Source organism: Copadichromis virginalis, linkage group LG16, assembly GCF_057382275.1.
Source record: "Copadichromis virginalis isolate Kocher_CV1m ecotype Utaka linkage group LG16, C_Virginalis_male_GT1.1, whole genome shotgun sequence".
NCBI classification, from domain to species: domain Eukaryota; kingdom Metazoa; phylum Chordata; class Actinopteri; order Cichliformes; family Cichlidae; genus Copadichromis; species Copadichromis virginalis.
This window is the reverse complement of record NC_140633.1, coordinates 40,940,878-40,956,125: the sequence shown is the minus strand read 5'-3', so window position 1 is coordinate 40,956,125 and position 15,248 is coordinate 40,940,878. Positions and strand designations below refer to the sequence as shown.

At 42.8% G+C, this 15,248-nt stretch overlaps 1 protein-coding gene and 1 pseudogene across 2 annotated transcripts in view; both read left to right on the top strand.

The window, feature by feature from the left end:
• The first annotated feature begins 1,102 nt into the window (after nucleotides 1–1,102).
• LOC146691421 (heat shock 70 kDa protein 12A-like) lies at nucleotides 1,103–4,247 on the top strand. Its single transcript, XM_085435432.1, has 4 exons — nucleotides 1,103–1,828; nucleotides 2,305–2,529; nucleotides 2,601–2,772; nucleotides 2,882–4,247. The coding sequence occupies exons 1-4, from the start codon at nucleotides 1,541–1,543 to the stop codon at nucleotides 3,907–3,909; spliced, it is 1,713 nt and encodes a 570-aa protein (XP_085291558.1). The 5' UTR covers nucleotides 1,103–1,540; the 3' UTR covers nucleotides 3,910–4,247.
• Nucleotides 4,248–11,177: 6,930 nt separating this feature from the next.
• The window catches only part of LOC146691420 (heat shock 70 kDa protein 12A-like), a 39,660-nt pseudogene continuing 35,589 nt past the window's right edge, over nucleotides 11,178–15,248 (top strand). The window contains exon 1 of the transcript XR_014915692.1: nucleotides 11,178–12,037. The product of XR_014915692.1 is annotated as a heat shock 70 kDa protein 12A-like (transcript). The remainder of the gene's footprint in view (nucleotides 12,038–15,248) is intronic.

Here is a 15,248-nt window from a genome sequence, read left to right as displayed (position 1 = left end):
AAAGCAGCTGATCATTTTATTACAGATGAAAGAATTTAGACAGTTTGTAACTCTCAGTGATGCTGCAGTGTTCGTTTGACTTTGGGACCTGAAGGGAGTTTGGGCCCAGGCACGGCTACGTCAGACTTAAAGACCGGATAAAGCAGGAAATATACATGGTAAACGAAACAGTAACAAAACTGGAAACACCGGGTCAACGGCCCAGGCACCCAGGCAATAATGTTGTATTAAAAAAATTCTGTTTAAAGAGCTCAAAGAAAGAAAGTTCTAACGATGCTATGAATGAAGGTCAAAGTCAAAAGCTCAGCCAGCCCAGGTACTCAAGTATATAGATCCTCATCCACCTGCTGCTCGTTACACTCAGGGGCAGAAACAGGACCTCAGTTTGGGGTTTCAGAAAGCTGCTGATCTCAGACCTGCACAGCTTCAGCACATGATGTTTTCTCTGACACAAGTAATAAAACCTGAAGGTCAAAGGTCGTCACCTTTATGTTGAACTAAAACTTCTGATCTGAATTCTTTCACTGTTTTTTGCCAATAGAGTGTTATTTATCATAAACTAATTCAGAGTCCTTCACAGCAGAGTAACCAGAGATGAGCAGATATTTTTACATATAAAACTTTCTACACGACTGAATCTAATATCTTGATGTAAACGTCAGAGCCTTTAGATTGAGGTTAATTCTCTGAGCACTTTCTCGTTAAACGTTGTTCTCTTTGTCTGTGAAGGTTCTCAGTCATCCAGGTCATCGTAGTCGAAGGAGTTTGCAAAGAAAAGCGTCTGGACTTCTTTAAGTTACTTGAAGACGTTTCACCTCTCATCTGAGAAGCTTCTTCAGTTCTAAGGTCAAATGGTGGAGAGTCCCAGATATAAACCTAGTGGGAGTTTCCCCCCACAGAGGGACAAAAGGACCCCCTGATGATCCTCTAATCGCCTGAGCCAAGGTGTGAAACTGGGTGTGGGTCCCAATCAGCCAGAGTTTCGGGTGAGTTCATTGTGAAACCTGGCCCCACCTTATCATGCGAATTCCTGAGGTCAGATGGCCCAGGATGTGAGTGGGCGTTGTTCTCTTTGCCAAGTTTCAGTTCAGACAAACATGGTCAGAGTGCAGTAGCTTTGTTTTTCATTACTTTACACATTTTATATCAGCTGAGTCTGTAAGTCGAGCTTTTGTCACTATGAGCCCTCCACCTGTGTATTTTGGTCCTGCTTTGGCACTAAATATTGTTTGAATCATGGACATGACAGTGAAACCACAAATGCACCATTAAAGACACTGAAGGATGAAGAGATTTCACTTCCAAACATCTCCGATGCTCTCGCATGAATTTTCACAACAAATAATAAGAAATGTCAGTTTTACACATTCGATCATTTGACGTTTTATACAAAGACAAACTTGAAAGAAATGAGTGAAGAAAAACAAAGTGAAACAAGAACAGGGGGCGGGGCTTACAGGAAGAAAAACAGTAAACCCACAGTCGCTGTTGCTCATTCTGACTGCTCTCCTTGACTTGACTTGTTGGACCAGTTTTTACAATGCATGACTATATCATAGCCATAGACTTTGGCACTGCATACAGTGGATATGTCTTCAGTTTGACACCCAAAGGGGCAGAAATAGATCCCCACATGAGTAGGTGGGGTAGAGAGTTTGGACTGGACACTCCAAAGACTCCAAAGACTCCAACCTGCATTCTGTTCAATGAAGACAAAGAATTTATCAAGTTTGGTTATGAAGCTAAAAGAGATTATATCAGGATGCGAGGACAAGAAGCAAGGAAAAGCTACTTCTTTGGAAACTTCAAGATGGCGCTCTATGGAAAAGTAAGTAAAAATCACTGAACCTTAATATTCTGCTAAAGATGACACTCATGTGAATGAGACGGTTGAACATGTCTGTTATACAAACTCCACTGAAGAGTCCATTCAGTCCACACAGAGACCGTCTGAGCTGAAAACACAGATAAATGTTAGAAAGATGCATTAAACGTTTTGTTAGTGCAGCAAGAAAAAGACTCACAGATGTGTTAATGTTTGAATTCAGTCTGCAGCGACACCATGAAGGTTATTATAGGTTGTGTTAGTCATACAAACGTCAGTGGAGACGAAACTTAATGAACCACAGGAACAAACAGACTCATGAAGATCTCTAACGAGCGTCTCACACTTTGAACTAATGAAGCCTGTCTGCTCTGTGGGACATCAGATAAACATCTATGTGTTTGCGACCTGACATTAGTCCACAAAGGTTTAAGGTTAGTAACACTAAACTGATAACTGTGTATCCACATCATCTACAGAAACTCAGCAGAGATGTGGAGATTAAAGCTGCAAACGGGAAGTCAATGAAGGCCTTGAAGGTGTTCACAGAAGCTCTGAGATACCTGAAGGACGACGCTCTGAAAACCATCGCAGAGAACACAGCAGGGGGGAAGTTCATAGCCTCTGACTTCACCTGGGTGCTGACTGTACCTGCCATCTGGGATCTTTCAGCAAAGCAGTTCATGAGAGAAGCTGCAACTCAGGTAACATCATTTATTAAGAGAGCTCTGAGATCCTGAAATGTTCAGAGGAGTCAGTTTTCTTTCATTTGCAGGCAGGACTCGTTACAGAAGGAACTCAACACCACCTGATCATCGCACTGGAACCAGAGGCAGCCTCAGCCTGGTGTATGAAGCTGCCAGCTGATGGCTTCATCACTCAGAACCATGATGGAGGATCACTGGATCAGTGTCCAGGAATACAGTTCATAGTGATGGACTGTGGAGGTACTCTATGTGACTCTGTTACACTCACAAACATTCGTCCACAGACACGCTGGAAACATCTGTCTGCTGCTGCAGGAAGTCAGCTTTCATCACTTCCTGTGTGTTTCAGGTGGAACCATCGACATCACAGTTCATGAAGTCCTGCATGGAGGAGCCCTGAAGGAGCTGCACAAGGCCTCAGGAAATGATTTGGGGGGACAAAGTGTGGACAGGAAATTCAAAGAGTTCCTCAGAGAAATCTTCAGTCATGGTGTCTGGGATGAATTTGAAGAAAACTTTCCCAGTGAGGTTCAGAAAATAATGTATGAGTTTATGTTTCTCAAACAGGTAGATGATGATGTTCAGATAGTGTTTCCATATAATCTGGGAACACTGGCTCAGGAAAGACAGGAAATAGAAAGGTTCTTTGAATCAGTGCGAGGTGCTTCCTGGGATGGAGGATCCATCAATATCTCCAAAGAGAGACTGAGGTCTTTCTTTGCTGAGAGTCTGAAGGGCATCACTGACAGTCTCAGAGAAATCCTGAATAAAGATCTACACATCGAGTACGTTCTGTTAGTGGGGGGCTACGCTGAAAGCCAGATTCTACGGCAACATGTTATTGATCAGTTTGGTGATCAGTGTAAAGTCCTGTGTCCTTTTAGGCCTCAGGATGCGATCATGAAGGGAGCTTTGGAGTTTGGAAGACACCCAGCAGTGGTGGCGTCTCGAAAATCTGCCTTTACGTACGGGTTTGCTGTAGCTGAGGAGTTTGACCCGTCCAAACATAGGGTAGACAAGAAGTTCACAAGATGTTGGGGTGAGGGTTGTTGTGATATTTTCAGGAAACTGGTGGAAGAAGGTGAAGATGTGGGCTGGAATGACACCAGAGAGCACATCTTAATTCCCTCAGAAGCAAATCAGACAAGGATGAAAATCAGTCTTTATCGTACAGAGAGGAAAAATCCAAAGTATGTGGATGAAGTGGGAGTGGAAAAAATTGGTTTGTTCGAGGTTGACATGCCTTATACTTCAAGTGGAATCAGTCAGAGGGTCAAACTACAGCTCAGGTTTGGCTCCACAGAGATGACATCCACAGCCGTTGATTTGGTTTCTGGGTTAAAGCGATCAGTAAAGGTTGACTTCATGACCAGATAATGAAAATGTTTTAGAGTTCAATTTTATTTACATAGCACCAAATCACAAGAACAGTCGGCAAGTGGCTTTATATTGTAAGATAGACTCTACAATAATACATGTTGAATGATGGGAAACATCCAGAATGAAAGGTCACAGTGATATGTAGTGTAACAGAAAATGACACACACACACAGACACTCACATTTCACATGCTCACATGTGAGTGTCTTATCTGTCACATGAGTAATGAGATGTTTGTGTAACTACTGTTGTTAATAAAAGGGCTGTGAGGGGAGGCTGGAGTTTTGAGTTGGCTGAGATCAGGTGAAGCATTCACAACTCTAAGACCCTGACGACTCCCCTTGCAGCAAGTAAAAGACAAAAGCCCTGTGGTCATCTTGCTTTGTTCTCAGTGACTGGTCCATGAGTCAGCGGGGTCTATCGCTTTAAGACCCAACACTTTTTACCACAACACATCATGAATATGTGTATTTTGTAGTTTTGAGGATGTTTTAAGGACCTGTGTAATATTACAGAGTTGATGTGTTTGCTATGGTTCTTGTAACATTAGGCCTTTGGTTCCTGTGTGTTCTCTGTTCCAGCGATGACTCTGAGTTTGGCCCTTGTATATTGCTACTGTCAGTCATAATCTCCTGTTTCTGTGTTCTCCTGTTCTCTGGCTGTCTTCTTCAGTTGTCACAGGACCTGGGTCTGGGTGACCCAGGTCCGGTAAGAGGTTATATGTGTGTTTTGGTTGCTGCTGTGCCCTGTTTCCTTGTTCTTGTATCTAGATGTCTGTGTGCGGGTGTGTCAGCCAAGAGCCTGGCCACACCTGCGGAGGAAAATTACACACACCTGCAGTTCATCTGGCTCATCGGGGGAGCTACATAGGAGCGTAGCAGAGAGCTCCATGTCGCTTGATGGTACGCGTGACTACCCGTCAGTTTCCCAGCTATAGTAAGTGTGAGTCTGCCGTGACTGTGGGATTGTACTAATTTTTTAGTATTGACTTGTTTTGATTGTACTTTACGACTAGATGAGCTTTTAGCGACTGAAGATTTACCAACAACATTTGAAACACCGTCCTCTGGCTTAACACCATCATCAACACCATGATCACCCTTTAAATGTAAATGTTCGCAACCTGATAACCATTCTTTCACTTCATAAGCAAACTCATCATAATGCATTGTTTTTGCTCTAAACCATGTTTCATGCTTTTCTTTTTCATCATCTGGTAACAAACACATCAATGACCCATGAACTGTTTTTGCTTCATTACACAAACCAACAAAATCAATGAATGATGCTTGAACCATAGAAGTTTCATTTGTTTTCCAGAGAGGAATAGAGGGGGTTCTGTTGTGTGGGAGAATTTTGAGTTGGTTTTTGTCAGTCGGGTGGGTTTTCCAGCTTTGTGTTCCGGCTGTTTGCTTTTGTTTTGTGCGTGTTTATTATATCTGAAAATGGGGATAAAGGTAAAATGTCAAAAAATCTGCTTCCATAATATAAATATCATTGAATAACTTTAGAAAAACATCCACTTGACTCTTTACATGTAATGTTGTAAAAATATCTTATTTTTTTAATTAATCTGAAAATGTTAGTCTGCCAAATGTGCAGCAATTTAATCTATTTATTCTCTTTAGCTGATAGTTTGTGGTGCCCAGGTAGACTGTATAACTGCATCTCTACCAGTTTCTCTGCACTCCAGCCTCCTCTGTGCCACGTGAAGGGATTTTCCTTAAGGCAGGAGAAATGATCTCCATGAAAAGGAACAGGTTCGGCCATCGCACAGTGGAACAAATTCACTTCTTAAATAAAAATGAAAAAAGGCTACTTTAAATGCATCGTGTTTTTAATTTGCAAGTTCAGAAGCATTTCCATTTCACAATCAATTCTACCCCCAGGTCAAAAATATGTCTGGGAAAATTTCGCTAATGTAATATTATTTATAAATGTACCCGTCTAGCGATTAATTGCATACGTGCATGGAGGCGGGACCTCGCAGCAGAAGCCTGCTCCATAATGTGTTGTACATTATTATATGTAATGTGGTATTTTTTTTTTTCAATTATTGTATTCACCAACATCAAGAAGTCACAAGCAAAGAAAGACCACACAATGGTGCATGTTTAAACAAGGAAAGTTCACTGGTCAAAATTATTTATTAAACGAATAAAACTTTTTTTTTTCTTTCTTTTTTTTTTTTAAAACCACCAAATACACGTTCAAAGCAACACAACAGCGGCCCAATATCAGACAGAATTCCACTCTGCAGTTGGTTTTATTTTGTGGATTCAAGCTGCACTTCATATTTTTGGCCACCAGATGTCACCAGAGAGGACTGTGTTGAAAAGCTTCGAGTAATGAACCGTTTTTCAATACAAGCTTCAGAAAGCTTCATTTGGCCATCACTAATATAAATATAACTAGGCTTCCTCTTTGTGCTTCAGACTTTGGCTGGCGTGTCTGTGTGCCTGCTCAGGTCTCCATATTCCAGAATATATAAAATTAAAGATTTTTAAAGTAAAAGAGTACTATGAGCCGTGTCTGTTTTGGCCGTAAAGAATCCAAAAGAACCGGATTTAATAGTATGCCCAGGACTAATCGTAAGCTCAGAGGGGATCGGGCGTTTGCTGTGGCAGCACCAATGAATGAGTTGCCTTTACATGTTAGACAGACACCTTCCTTATCTGTTTTTATATCATGTCTTAAAACATATTTATTTACAAGACTTGATGTCTCTTAATGTTTGTTATTAATTATATTACTTTTCATTTTAAGATATTCTGTATGTAATTTAAACTGTTTTCTCTTTGTAGCACTTTGGCCAACATTGTCTCGGTCATTGTGTCCTTGGGCAAAACACTTCACCTGCCTCCTACTGGTGTTGGCCAGAGGGGCCGATGGTGCGATATGGCAGCCTCGCTTCTGTCAGTCTGCCCCAGGGCAGCTGTGGCTACAACCGTAGCTGCTTCCACCAGTGTGTGAATGTGACAGTGAATGAATAGTGGCATTGTAAAGCACTTTGGGTGCCTTGAAAAGCGCTTTATAAATGCAATCCATTATTATTATTATTAAAGTGTGTTATAAATAAAGATGCTATGCTATATTATGCTATGCTAAGTATTTGAAATGTAGCTGATATCATTACAGGAGTGCACTCACGTCTGTTCCTGGGGTCAGAGCTTGATGTCGGAGATAAACATAAACAGATTCGGGAACAAACTGGAAGATCTTCATTCTCAGTCCTAGTGGGCAGAGTCAGAACTCACCTTTGTTCATTTCTCTAAACTCGTTCCTCCGAGAATGTTCAACCTTTTATCCACTTTGTTTTTCTTGAACCTAAAAGGCAGAGGTGTGACTCCAGGAGATCCCCACTGAACCTGTTTTACAAATCAAATCAAATCAAATCACTTTTATTGTCACATCACATGTGCAGGCACACTGGCACAGCACATGCGAGTGAAATTCTTGTGTGCGAGCCCCACAAGCAACAGAGATGTGCAAACACAACAACACAAACGAGCAAAATACAAGAATGGCCAACCTGAAACTAATAAATATATGTACAATATATAATAGTGTATGCATTTCTGGATGTGTATACTAAATATTTTCCTACGTGTGTGTGTGTGTGTGTGTGTGTGTGTGTGTGTGTGTATACACATTTTTACAAATTAAATAGTAAAAAAAATAAAATAAAATAAAATAATAATAATAATAATAATAATAATAAAATATATAAAATATACAGAGTTGAATATGTGCAAAACAAGTGGCATTTATATACAGTGTGGAGTGCATAATGTTGAAGTTCCAGTAGTGAAGCTGAGGTGTCTATGACGTGTTCAGCAGTCTGATGGCCTGGTGGAAAAAGCTGTCTCTCAGTCTGCTGGTACGGGACCGGATGCTGCAGAACCTCCTTCCTGATGGAAGCAGTCTGAACAGTTTATGGCTGGGGTGACTGGAGTCCTTGATGATCCTCCCCGCTTTCCTCAGGCACCGCTTCCTGTAGATGTCTTGGAGGGAGGGAAGCTCACCTCCAATTATCCGTTCAGAGCACCGCACTACTCGCTGGAGAGCTTTGCGGTTGTAGGCGGTGCTGTTGCCATACCAGGTGGTGATGCATCCAGTGAGGATGCTCTCAATGGCACAGTGATAGAAGGTCCTGAGGATGCGGGGGCTCATGCCGAATCTTTTCAGTCTCCTGAGAAAGAAGAGGCGCTGCTGCGCCTTCTTCACTGTTTTGTTTGTGTGTACTGACCACGTAAGATCCTCAGCCAGATGTACACCAAGGAACCGGAAGCTGCTCACTCTCTCCACAGCAGCGCCGTTGATGGTGATGGGGGTGTGTACTTCTCTGCACCTCCGGAAGTCCACTATCAACTCCTTTGTCTTTGCGACGTTGAGGGTGAGATGGTTGTCTTGACACCAGTGGGTCAGGGCGCTGACCTCCTCCCTGTAAGCCGTCTCATCACCGTTGGTGATAAGACCCACCACTGTAGTGTCGTCCGCAAACTTCACAATGATGTTGGAGCTGTTAGTGGCTGTGCAGTCGTAGGTGTAGAGTGAGTACAGGAGAGGGCTCAGTACACACCCCTGTGGAGCACCAGTGTTCAGTGTGATGGGGGATGAGGTGATGCTGCCCAGTCTGACCACTTGGCGTCTGTCAGACAGGAAGCTAAGGATCCAGCTGCAGAGGGAGCTGCTCAGTCCTAGATCCTGCAGTTTCCTGTCCAGCTTCGAGGGAACGATGGTATTGAATGCTGAGCTGTAATCTACAAACAGCATTCTCACATACGTGTCTCTCTTCTCCAGGTGTGACAGGGCAGTGTGTAGTGTCAGGGCTATGGCATCATCAGTGGACCTGTTGTGGCGGTATGCGAACTGTAGAGGGTCCAGTGAGTCGGGTAGTGCAGAGCAGATGAAGTCCCTGACCAGCTTCTCGAAGCATTTGCTTACGATGGGGGTCAGGGCTACAGGTCGCCAGTCGTTCAATGAGGAGATGGTGGAGGATTTGGGTACAGGGACGATGGTGGCCATTTTGAAGCAGGCTGGGACTACAGACAGAGAGAGGGAAAGGTTGAAGATGTGCGTGAACACTCCAGCCAGCTGAGCCGCGCATGACCTGAGGACGCGGCCGGGAATCCCGTCCGGACCAGTAGCTTTGCGTGCGTTCACCTTCCTGAAGCACTTCCGCACATCCTCCTCAGACACAGTGTGCGCACTGACGTCATCCGCGGTGCGCACACTGTCCGGTCTCATGGTGTTCGCTGTGTCGAATCTAGCGTAGAATACGTTTAGATCCTCACACAGAGAGGCCGTGGTCTGCGGTGTGCTGGTTTTCCCTCTAAAGTCTGTGATCGTGTTTAGTCCCTGCCACATACTCCGAGGGTTGTCAAACTGTTGTTCCACCCTGTCCCTGTACTCACGTTTGGCTGCTTTGATCGTCTTCCGGAGTTGGTAATGTGCGTGTTTGTAGTCCGATGTGTTCGCGGAGGCAAAGGCGGTGTTCCGTGCCGCCAGTGCCGCGCGAACATCTCCGTTAATCCAGGGTTTTTGATTTGGGAAGGATTTAACTGTTCTGGATGGGACGACATCTTCCACGCATTTCCTGATAAATCCACAGACTGAGTCTGTGTATTCATCAATGTCTCTGGCGGCCACGTGAAACATTTCCCAGTCCGCGTGATCAAAACAGTCCCGCAGCGCAGACTCCGGCTGGTCCGTCCAACAGTGCACCGCCCTCCGGGTTGGAGCTTCCTGTTTCAGCTTCTGCCTGTAGGCGGGCAGGAGCAGGATGGAGCAGTGATCTGATTGGCCGAATGGGGCGCGGGGGAGGGCTTTGTACGCATCCCAGAAAGAGGTGTAACAGTGGTCGAGTTGCCGGTTTCCACGTGTGTTGAAAAGGATGTGTTGATGGAGTTTTGGTGAGACTTTCTTCAGGTTTCCCTTATTAAAGTCTCCGGCTGTGATAAACGCTGCCTCTGGGTGTGCGGTTTCCTCGCTGCTGATCGCGCTGTACAGTTCCCTGAGTGCACGGTCAGTGTCGGCTTGTGGGGGAATGTAAACAGCCGTAATAATCACTGCTGTAAATTCCCTCGGTAGCCTGAATGGCCGGCACTTAATCATCAGGTACTCCAGGTCCGGTGAGCAGAAGGATTTGACCGGGTGCACGTTCGCATAATCACACCAGCTGTTGTTGATCATGAAACACACACCACCGCCTCTGCTTTTCCCAGTAAGATCCTGTGACCTGTCCGCGCGGTGCACAGAGAACCCCGGCAGTTGTATTGCGGAGTCCGGTACTTTGTCCGATAGCCAGGCTTCTGTGAGGCAGATCACGCAGCAGTCCCGCATCTCTCGCTGGAATGAGATCCGTGCCCGAAGCTCGCACAGCTTGTTCTCCAGAGACTGCACATTAACTAGTAATAAACTGGGTAACGGTGGTCTGTAAGTGCGCCGTCTCAGTCGAACCAGAACGCCAGATCTTCTCCCTCTGCGTCGGCGTTTGCGGCCTCCAGGGCCAGAGAACAAAGGCGTCTCAGGTGAGATGAATGGGGGGTCTGCAAACGGAGCGTCCGTGTTGCAAAACTTGAACTCCGGAAAGTTATAAGAAAGACCGTCTTTTATGTCCAGTAAGGTTTGTCGGTCGCACACAAGGAGACATGTGCTGCTCGTGAAAAAATAAAGGAAAAGTAAAATTAAACACAGAAGAAAGCCGTTGCTTGGGGGAGCTCGCGACGAGGCTGCCATACTCGGCGCCATCTTGATCACATCTGTGAGGGTTTATGGTCTGTTTCTAAAAAGTTCACTCGTTTGACTCAAATGAGGAAGTGGGAGGAGACAATGTACTCAGTGTTTCAGTAAGAACTAAAAAGAAGAAGAGCCTGTTTCTGACTTTCATTTACCAGCTCAGTGTTGGTGAAGCCTTCATACAAAAGGTACAGTTACATTTTTTTCAGTATCATTGTTGCTTTTTGATATATTGAACTCTGACAATGATAAATGAGGATTATATTGACTTTATACTGTGCTAATATTAGCTCTCCTTGTATGTTGCAGACATGGCTGCTGCTGCATTGGTGTATGAGGACAGCCTTTGTTGTTCCATCTGTCTGAGTGTGTTCACTAAACCTGTGTCGATTCCCTGTGGACACAACTTCTGTTTGGACTGTATCACAGAGTACTGGAGCACTCTGTCTGTACTCCAATGTCCACTGTGCAAACAGATGTTTTACACCAGGCCATTGCTTCGGGTTAACCCTGTCATTGCTGAAATGGCTGAAAAGTTTAAAAAATCTCATGAAATGAGTTCAGCTGAAGAAACAAGAAATGAAGGCGTGCTCTGCAGCATGTGTCCAGGGTCAAAGGTCAGAGCCCTGAAGTCCTGTTTAATATGTTTAGTGTCCTACTGTCAAACACACCTGGAGCCTCATCAGAGGATTCCAGCTTTGAAGAAACACAAGCTGATTGATCCAGTTCAGGACCTGGAGAGCAGAGTGTGTCAGCATCACGGTGAACCTTTGGAGCTGATCTGCAGACTGGATCAAATGTTCCTGTGTCGGTCCTGTAAATGTGGTGACCATAAAACACATGAAACAGTGAGTCTGGAGGACGAGGCTGAAATGAGGAAATCCCAGCTGAGATTAGAAAATAACAGCATGGATCAGATGATCCAGGAGCATGAGCAGAAAATCCAGAAGGCTCAACAGTTAGTGAAGACCAGCAGAAGAAAAGCTGAGGAGGCGTTATCCTGCAGCAGGAAGGTGATGACCGCTTTGGTGCAGCACATAAAGACAGAGTTCACCAGACTGTCTGAGGCGATCGAGACGAAGCAGAAAATAAATGAGACGGAGGCAGAAAGCTTTATTAATGAGCTGCAGGGAGACATTACACACATGAAGAAGAAGAAGCTGCAGCTTCATGAAGCTTCGCTCATCACAGACCCCTTCAGCTTCCTGGAGAACGTCCTCCCTCTTACCTACAACAAACCCCAGGTGAAGGACTGGTCTGCTGTGACTGTAACCAGTGACCAGTTTATGATTCAGGAGATCCTGGCCGAGCTGGAGACAGCAGTCAGAGAAGAAGTCAGCACGCTGCGTGAGATCAACTTCAGAGATGAGAAACAACAACACAGGTATGATCTGAATGTTTTGATGACTTGGTCCAGATACGGATTCTCCTTGAATCACAATGAGGTCACTCCATCGCCACACGCTCAGCTGATTTTCTCTGTCTCATTTTTTGTATATGAACTTTTGTTTATTCAGTAAAAATAAAGAAGTTCATTTCATATCTTAAAAATCAATCGTAAACTTTCCAAGTACCATGAAGAAGTATTCTATAACAAAGAGACTGTAGAGAATTCTGTGTGTGTCTGTTAGAAATAGCGCAGAAGGTGGTCAGGTTTATGGAGTGGTTCTTATGTAGTTTTCTTTTTCTACTTGAGCTTTATGCATGTTGCACTCATTTATACACATTTGTTTTTACTACCTACGTGCTTGCTCTGACTAACACATCGGAGAGCAACCTGAGGTTCAGCATCTTGACCAAGGATATTTTTCCAATTAAGTTCAAATGTTTCTCACAGAGATGAGTCCACTGTCAGAGGCCATAAGAAGATCATTTGTAACCTTCACTAAAGCTGTTTCTGTGCTGTGATGAGCTCTGAAACCTGACTGAAACTCTTCAAATAAGCCTCTGCAGATGATCTGTTAGCTGTTTGACAACTACTCTTTCAAGGATGTTTGATATGAAAGGAAGGTTGGAGATTGGCCTATAATTAGCTAAGACTGCTGGGTCTAGAGATGCTTTTTGAGTAAAGGTTTAACTACAGCCAGCTTGAAGGCCTGTGGTACATAGCCGATTATTAGAGATAGGTTGATCATATTTAAGATCGAAGCATTAATTAATGGCAGGACTTCTTTGAGCAGTTTTGTAGGAATGGGGTCTAAAAGACATGTTGATGGTTTGGAGGAAGTAATTATTGAAGTTAACTCAGAAAGATCAATTGGAGAAAAAGAGTCTAACTTAACATCAATGGTACTAAGAGTAGCTGTAGATAATATTACATCTGTGGGATGATTATTGGTAATTTTTTCTCTAATCATAAAAATTTTATTTGTGAAGAAGTTCATGAAGTCATTACTAGTTAGCGTTAAAGGGATGGTTGGCTCAACAGAGCTCTGACTGTTTGTCAGCCTGGCTACAGAGCTGAAGAGAAACCTGGGGTTGTTCTTATTTTCTTCAATCAGTGATGAATAGTAAGATGTTCTGGCTTTGCGGAGCGCTTTCTTATAAAGCAGCAAACTATTTCTCCAGGCTAAATGATGATCCTCTAGATTTGTGACACGCCATTTCCTCTCCAGATTACGAGTCGTCTGCTTTAGGCAACGTGTTTGAGAATTATACCACGGAGTCAGGTACTTCTGATTTGAGACCTTAGTTTTCACAGTTTTCACAGCTACAGTATCCAGAGTCGTACGTAGTGAACAACTGTTCTGTCTTAAAGAAGGGTGTTTGGATCTTGCAGGGCCTAGCCCTGGTTGACATGCTAATATATACACTTGCAAATGGTTTGTTATATTACTTCTTGGCTGCATCGTCTCCTTAATGGTACATTGTCTGCGTGAAGGGACTAGCTCTTCAACTTCATGGCCACATGGTCACATTCAGATCCACCAATCAGAGTTTGTTCATAAAATGTTTGTATTTGTTGACCTGAAAGACTGTCAATACTAAAACCTTTAGTTGTCTGAACATTGATAATCTTTAAATAGCATGTTCAGAAGAATTTTAGTAAACTACAAATGTTTTTACGCAGATTTAATCAGATGAAAACATTTTACAAGAAAAAACTTTCTGAAATGAGGCATTTTTCTCAAACTTTAACTACACTATAAAAAAAGATACAATATTTCTTTAGTGCAACCATCAACCTCTTTTACACAATGATTTTCACCCACAGCTCAGCTGTGAAAAAAATGACGATGAGCTGAAATCAAACAAAAGTTAATGAATCTGCAGAGAATATAAACACTATGTTTTTGTTTAATATATTAGTGATTTTGAAAATAATGTCCAAATCAATTTTTTGTCTACATTTAACCTTTCAGTGTCTTTATATTATTTTTTATGAAGTAATGGGATTCCCTCTACAATGAAAGCATGTTTTTTTCCCTATGACATGCTAAAAGATTGTTTCTGTACTTGATGACTTCTATGTCCCAAAATCTAATGAAAAAAATGTTTCTCATGTGCAGAAGCAGACTTGAGAAAGAAGCAGATGCGAGATGTGCGCAAAAAGAACGCAAACATCAACAAAGGTTTGTTCACTGAACTTGTTGACCTGAAAGACTGTTTAAAGATCAATGGTCCAATGACTCACAAATGTTCACAGAGCTGGAGATTGTAATATTGATACAGTATGCTAAAGGCGTTTACCAAACTAATCATGTTGTTTTAACACAGATGGACAGAGATGGAGACGTTTTACAAGCAAAAACTTGATGAGACAAGGTAATTGCTTCTCTGAAAGTTTTACTAAATCGTACAAGACATTTAATAGATTCTCAGAAAATAAAGAACTTTTTCACATATTGCTCCCCCCCACAGGTCTGCTCTGAACCAGAAAGATGAAGAAGTGAAGTTATTGAAACGCAGGTAATGCACATGTAGAGATCTATAACATATTATTTAACATATGGATGGTCTTGAAACTCAACACGTCAACATATTACACTTCCCGGTACCCAACACATCCATAAATGACAAGATCAGTAAAATGAGGAAACATGAGAACCGTTTGGAATCAGTCTACACATGTTCGTTCATTTTACGTAAATCACTTTTTTTTATCGCTATTTTACATCATTAAAGTAATGGATAAGATTGGGGATAGGGTTAGGTTAGGGCTGGAATACATGGCTAGAACACGTATTACGGCAGGACTGTCATTCCACCGGATTTCACCCATAAACCGGCTCATAGCATAAGAACGCGAACATCAACAAAGGTTTGTTCACTGAACTTTTTGGCCTGAAAGACTGTTTAAAGATCAATGGTCCAATGACTCACAAATGTTCACAGAGCTGGAGATTGTAATATTGATACAGTATGCTAAAGGCGTTTACCAAACTAATCATGTTGTTTTAACACAGATTGACAGAGATGGAGACGTTTTACAAGCAAAAACTTGATGAGACAAGGTAATTGCTTCTCTGAAAGTTTTACTAAATCGTACAAGACATTTAATAGATTCTCAGAAAATAAAGAACTTTTTCACATATTGCTCCCCCCCACAGGTCTGCTCTGAACCAGAAAGATGAAGAACTGAAGTCATTCATTCA

Coding starts and splice junctions, on each gene's coding strand:
- LOC146691421 (XM_085435432.1), top strand. CDS start 1,541: ATGCATGACTATATCATAGCCATAGACTTTGGCACTGCATACAGTGGA. Junction 1,829..2,304: donor AGATGGCGCTCTATGGAAAA/GTAAGTAAAAAT, acceptor CATCATCTACAG/AAACTCAGCAGAGATGTGGA. Junction 2,530..2,600: donor TGAGAGAAGCTGCAACTCAG/GTAACATCATTT, acceptor TTTCATTTGCAG/GCAGGACTCGTTACAGAAGG.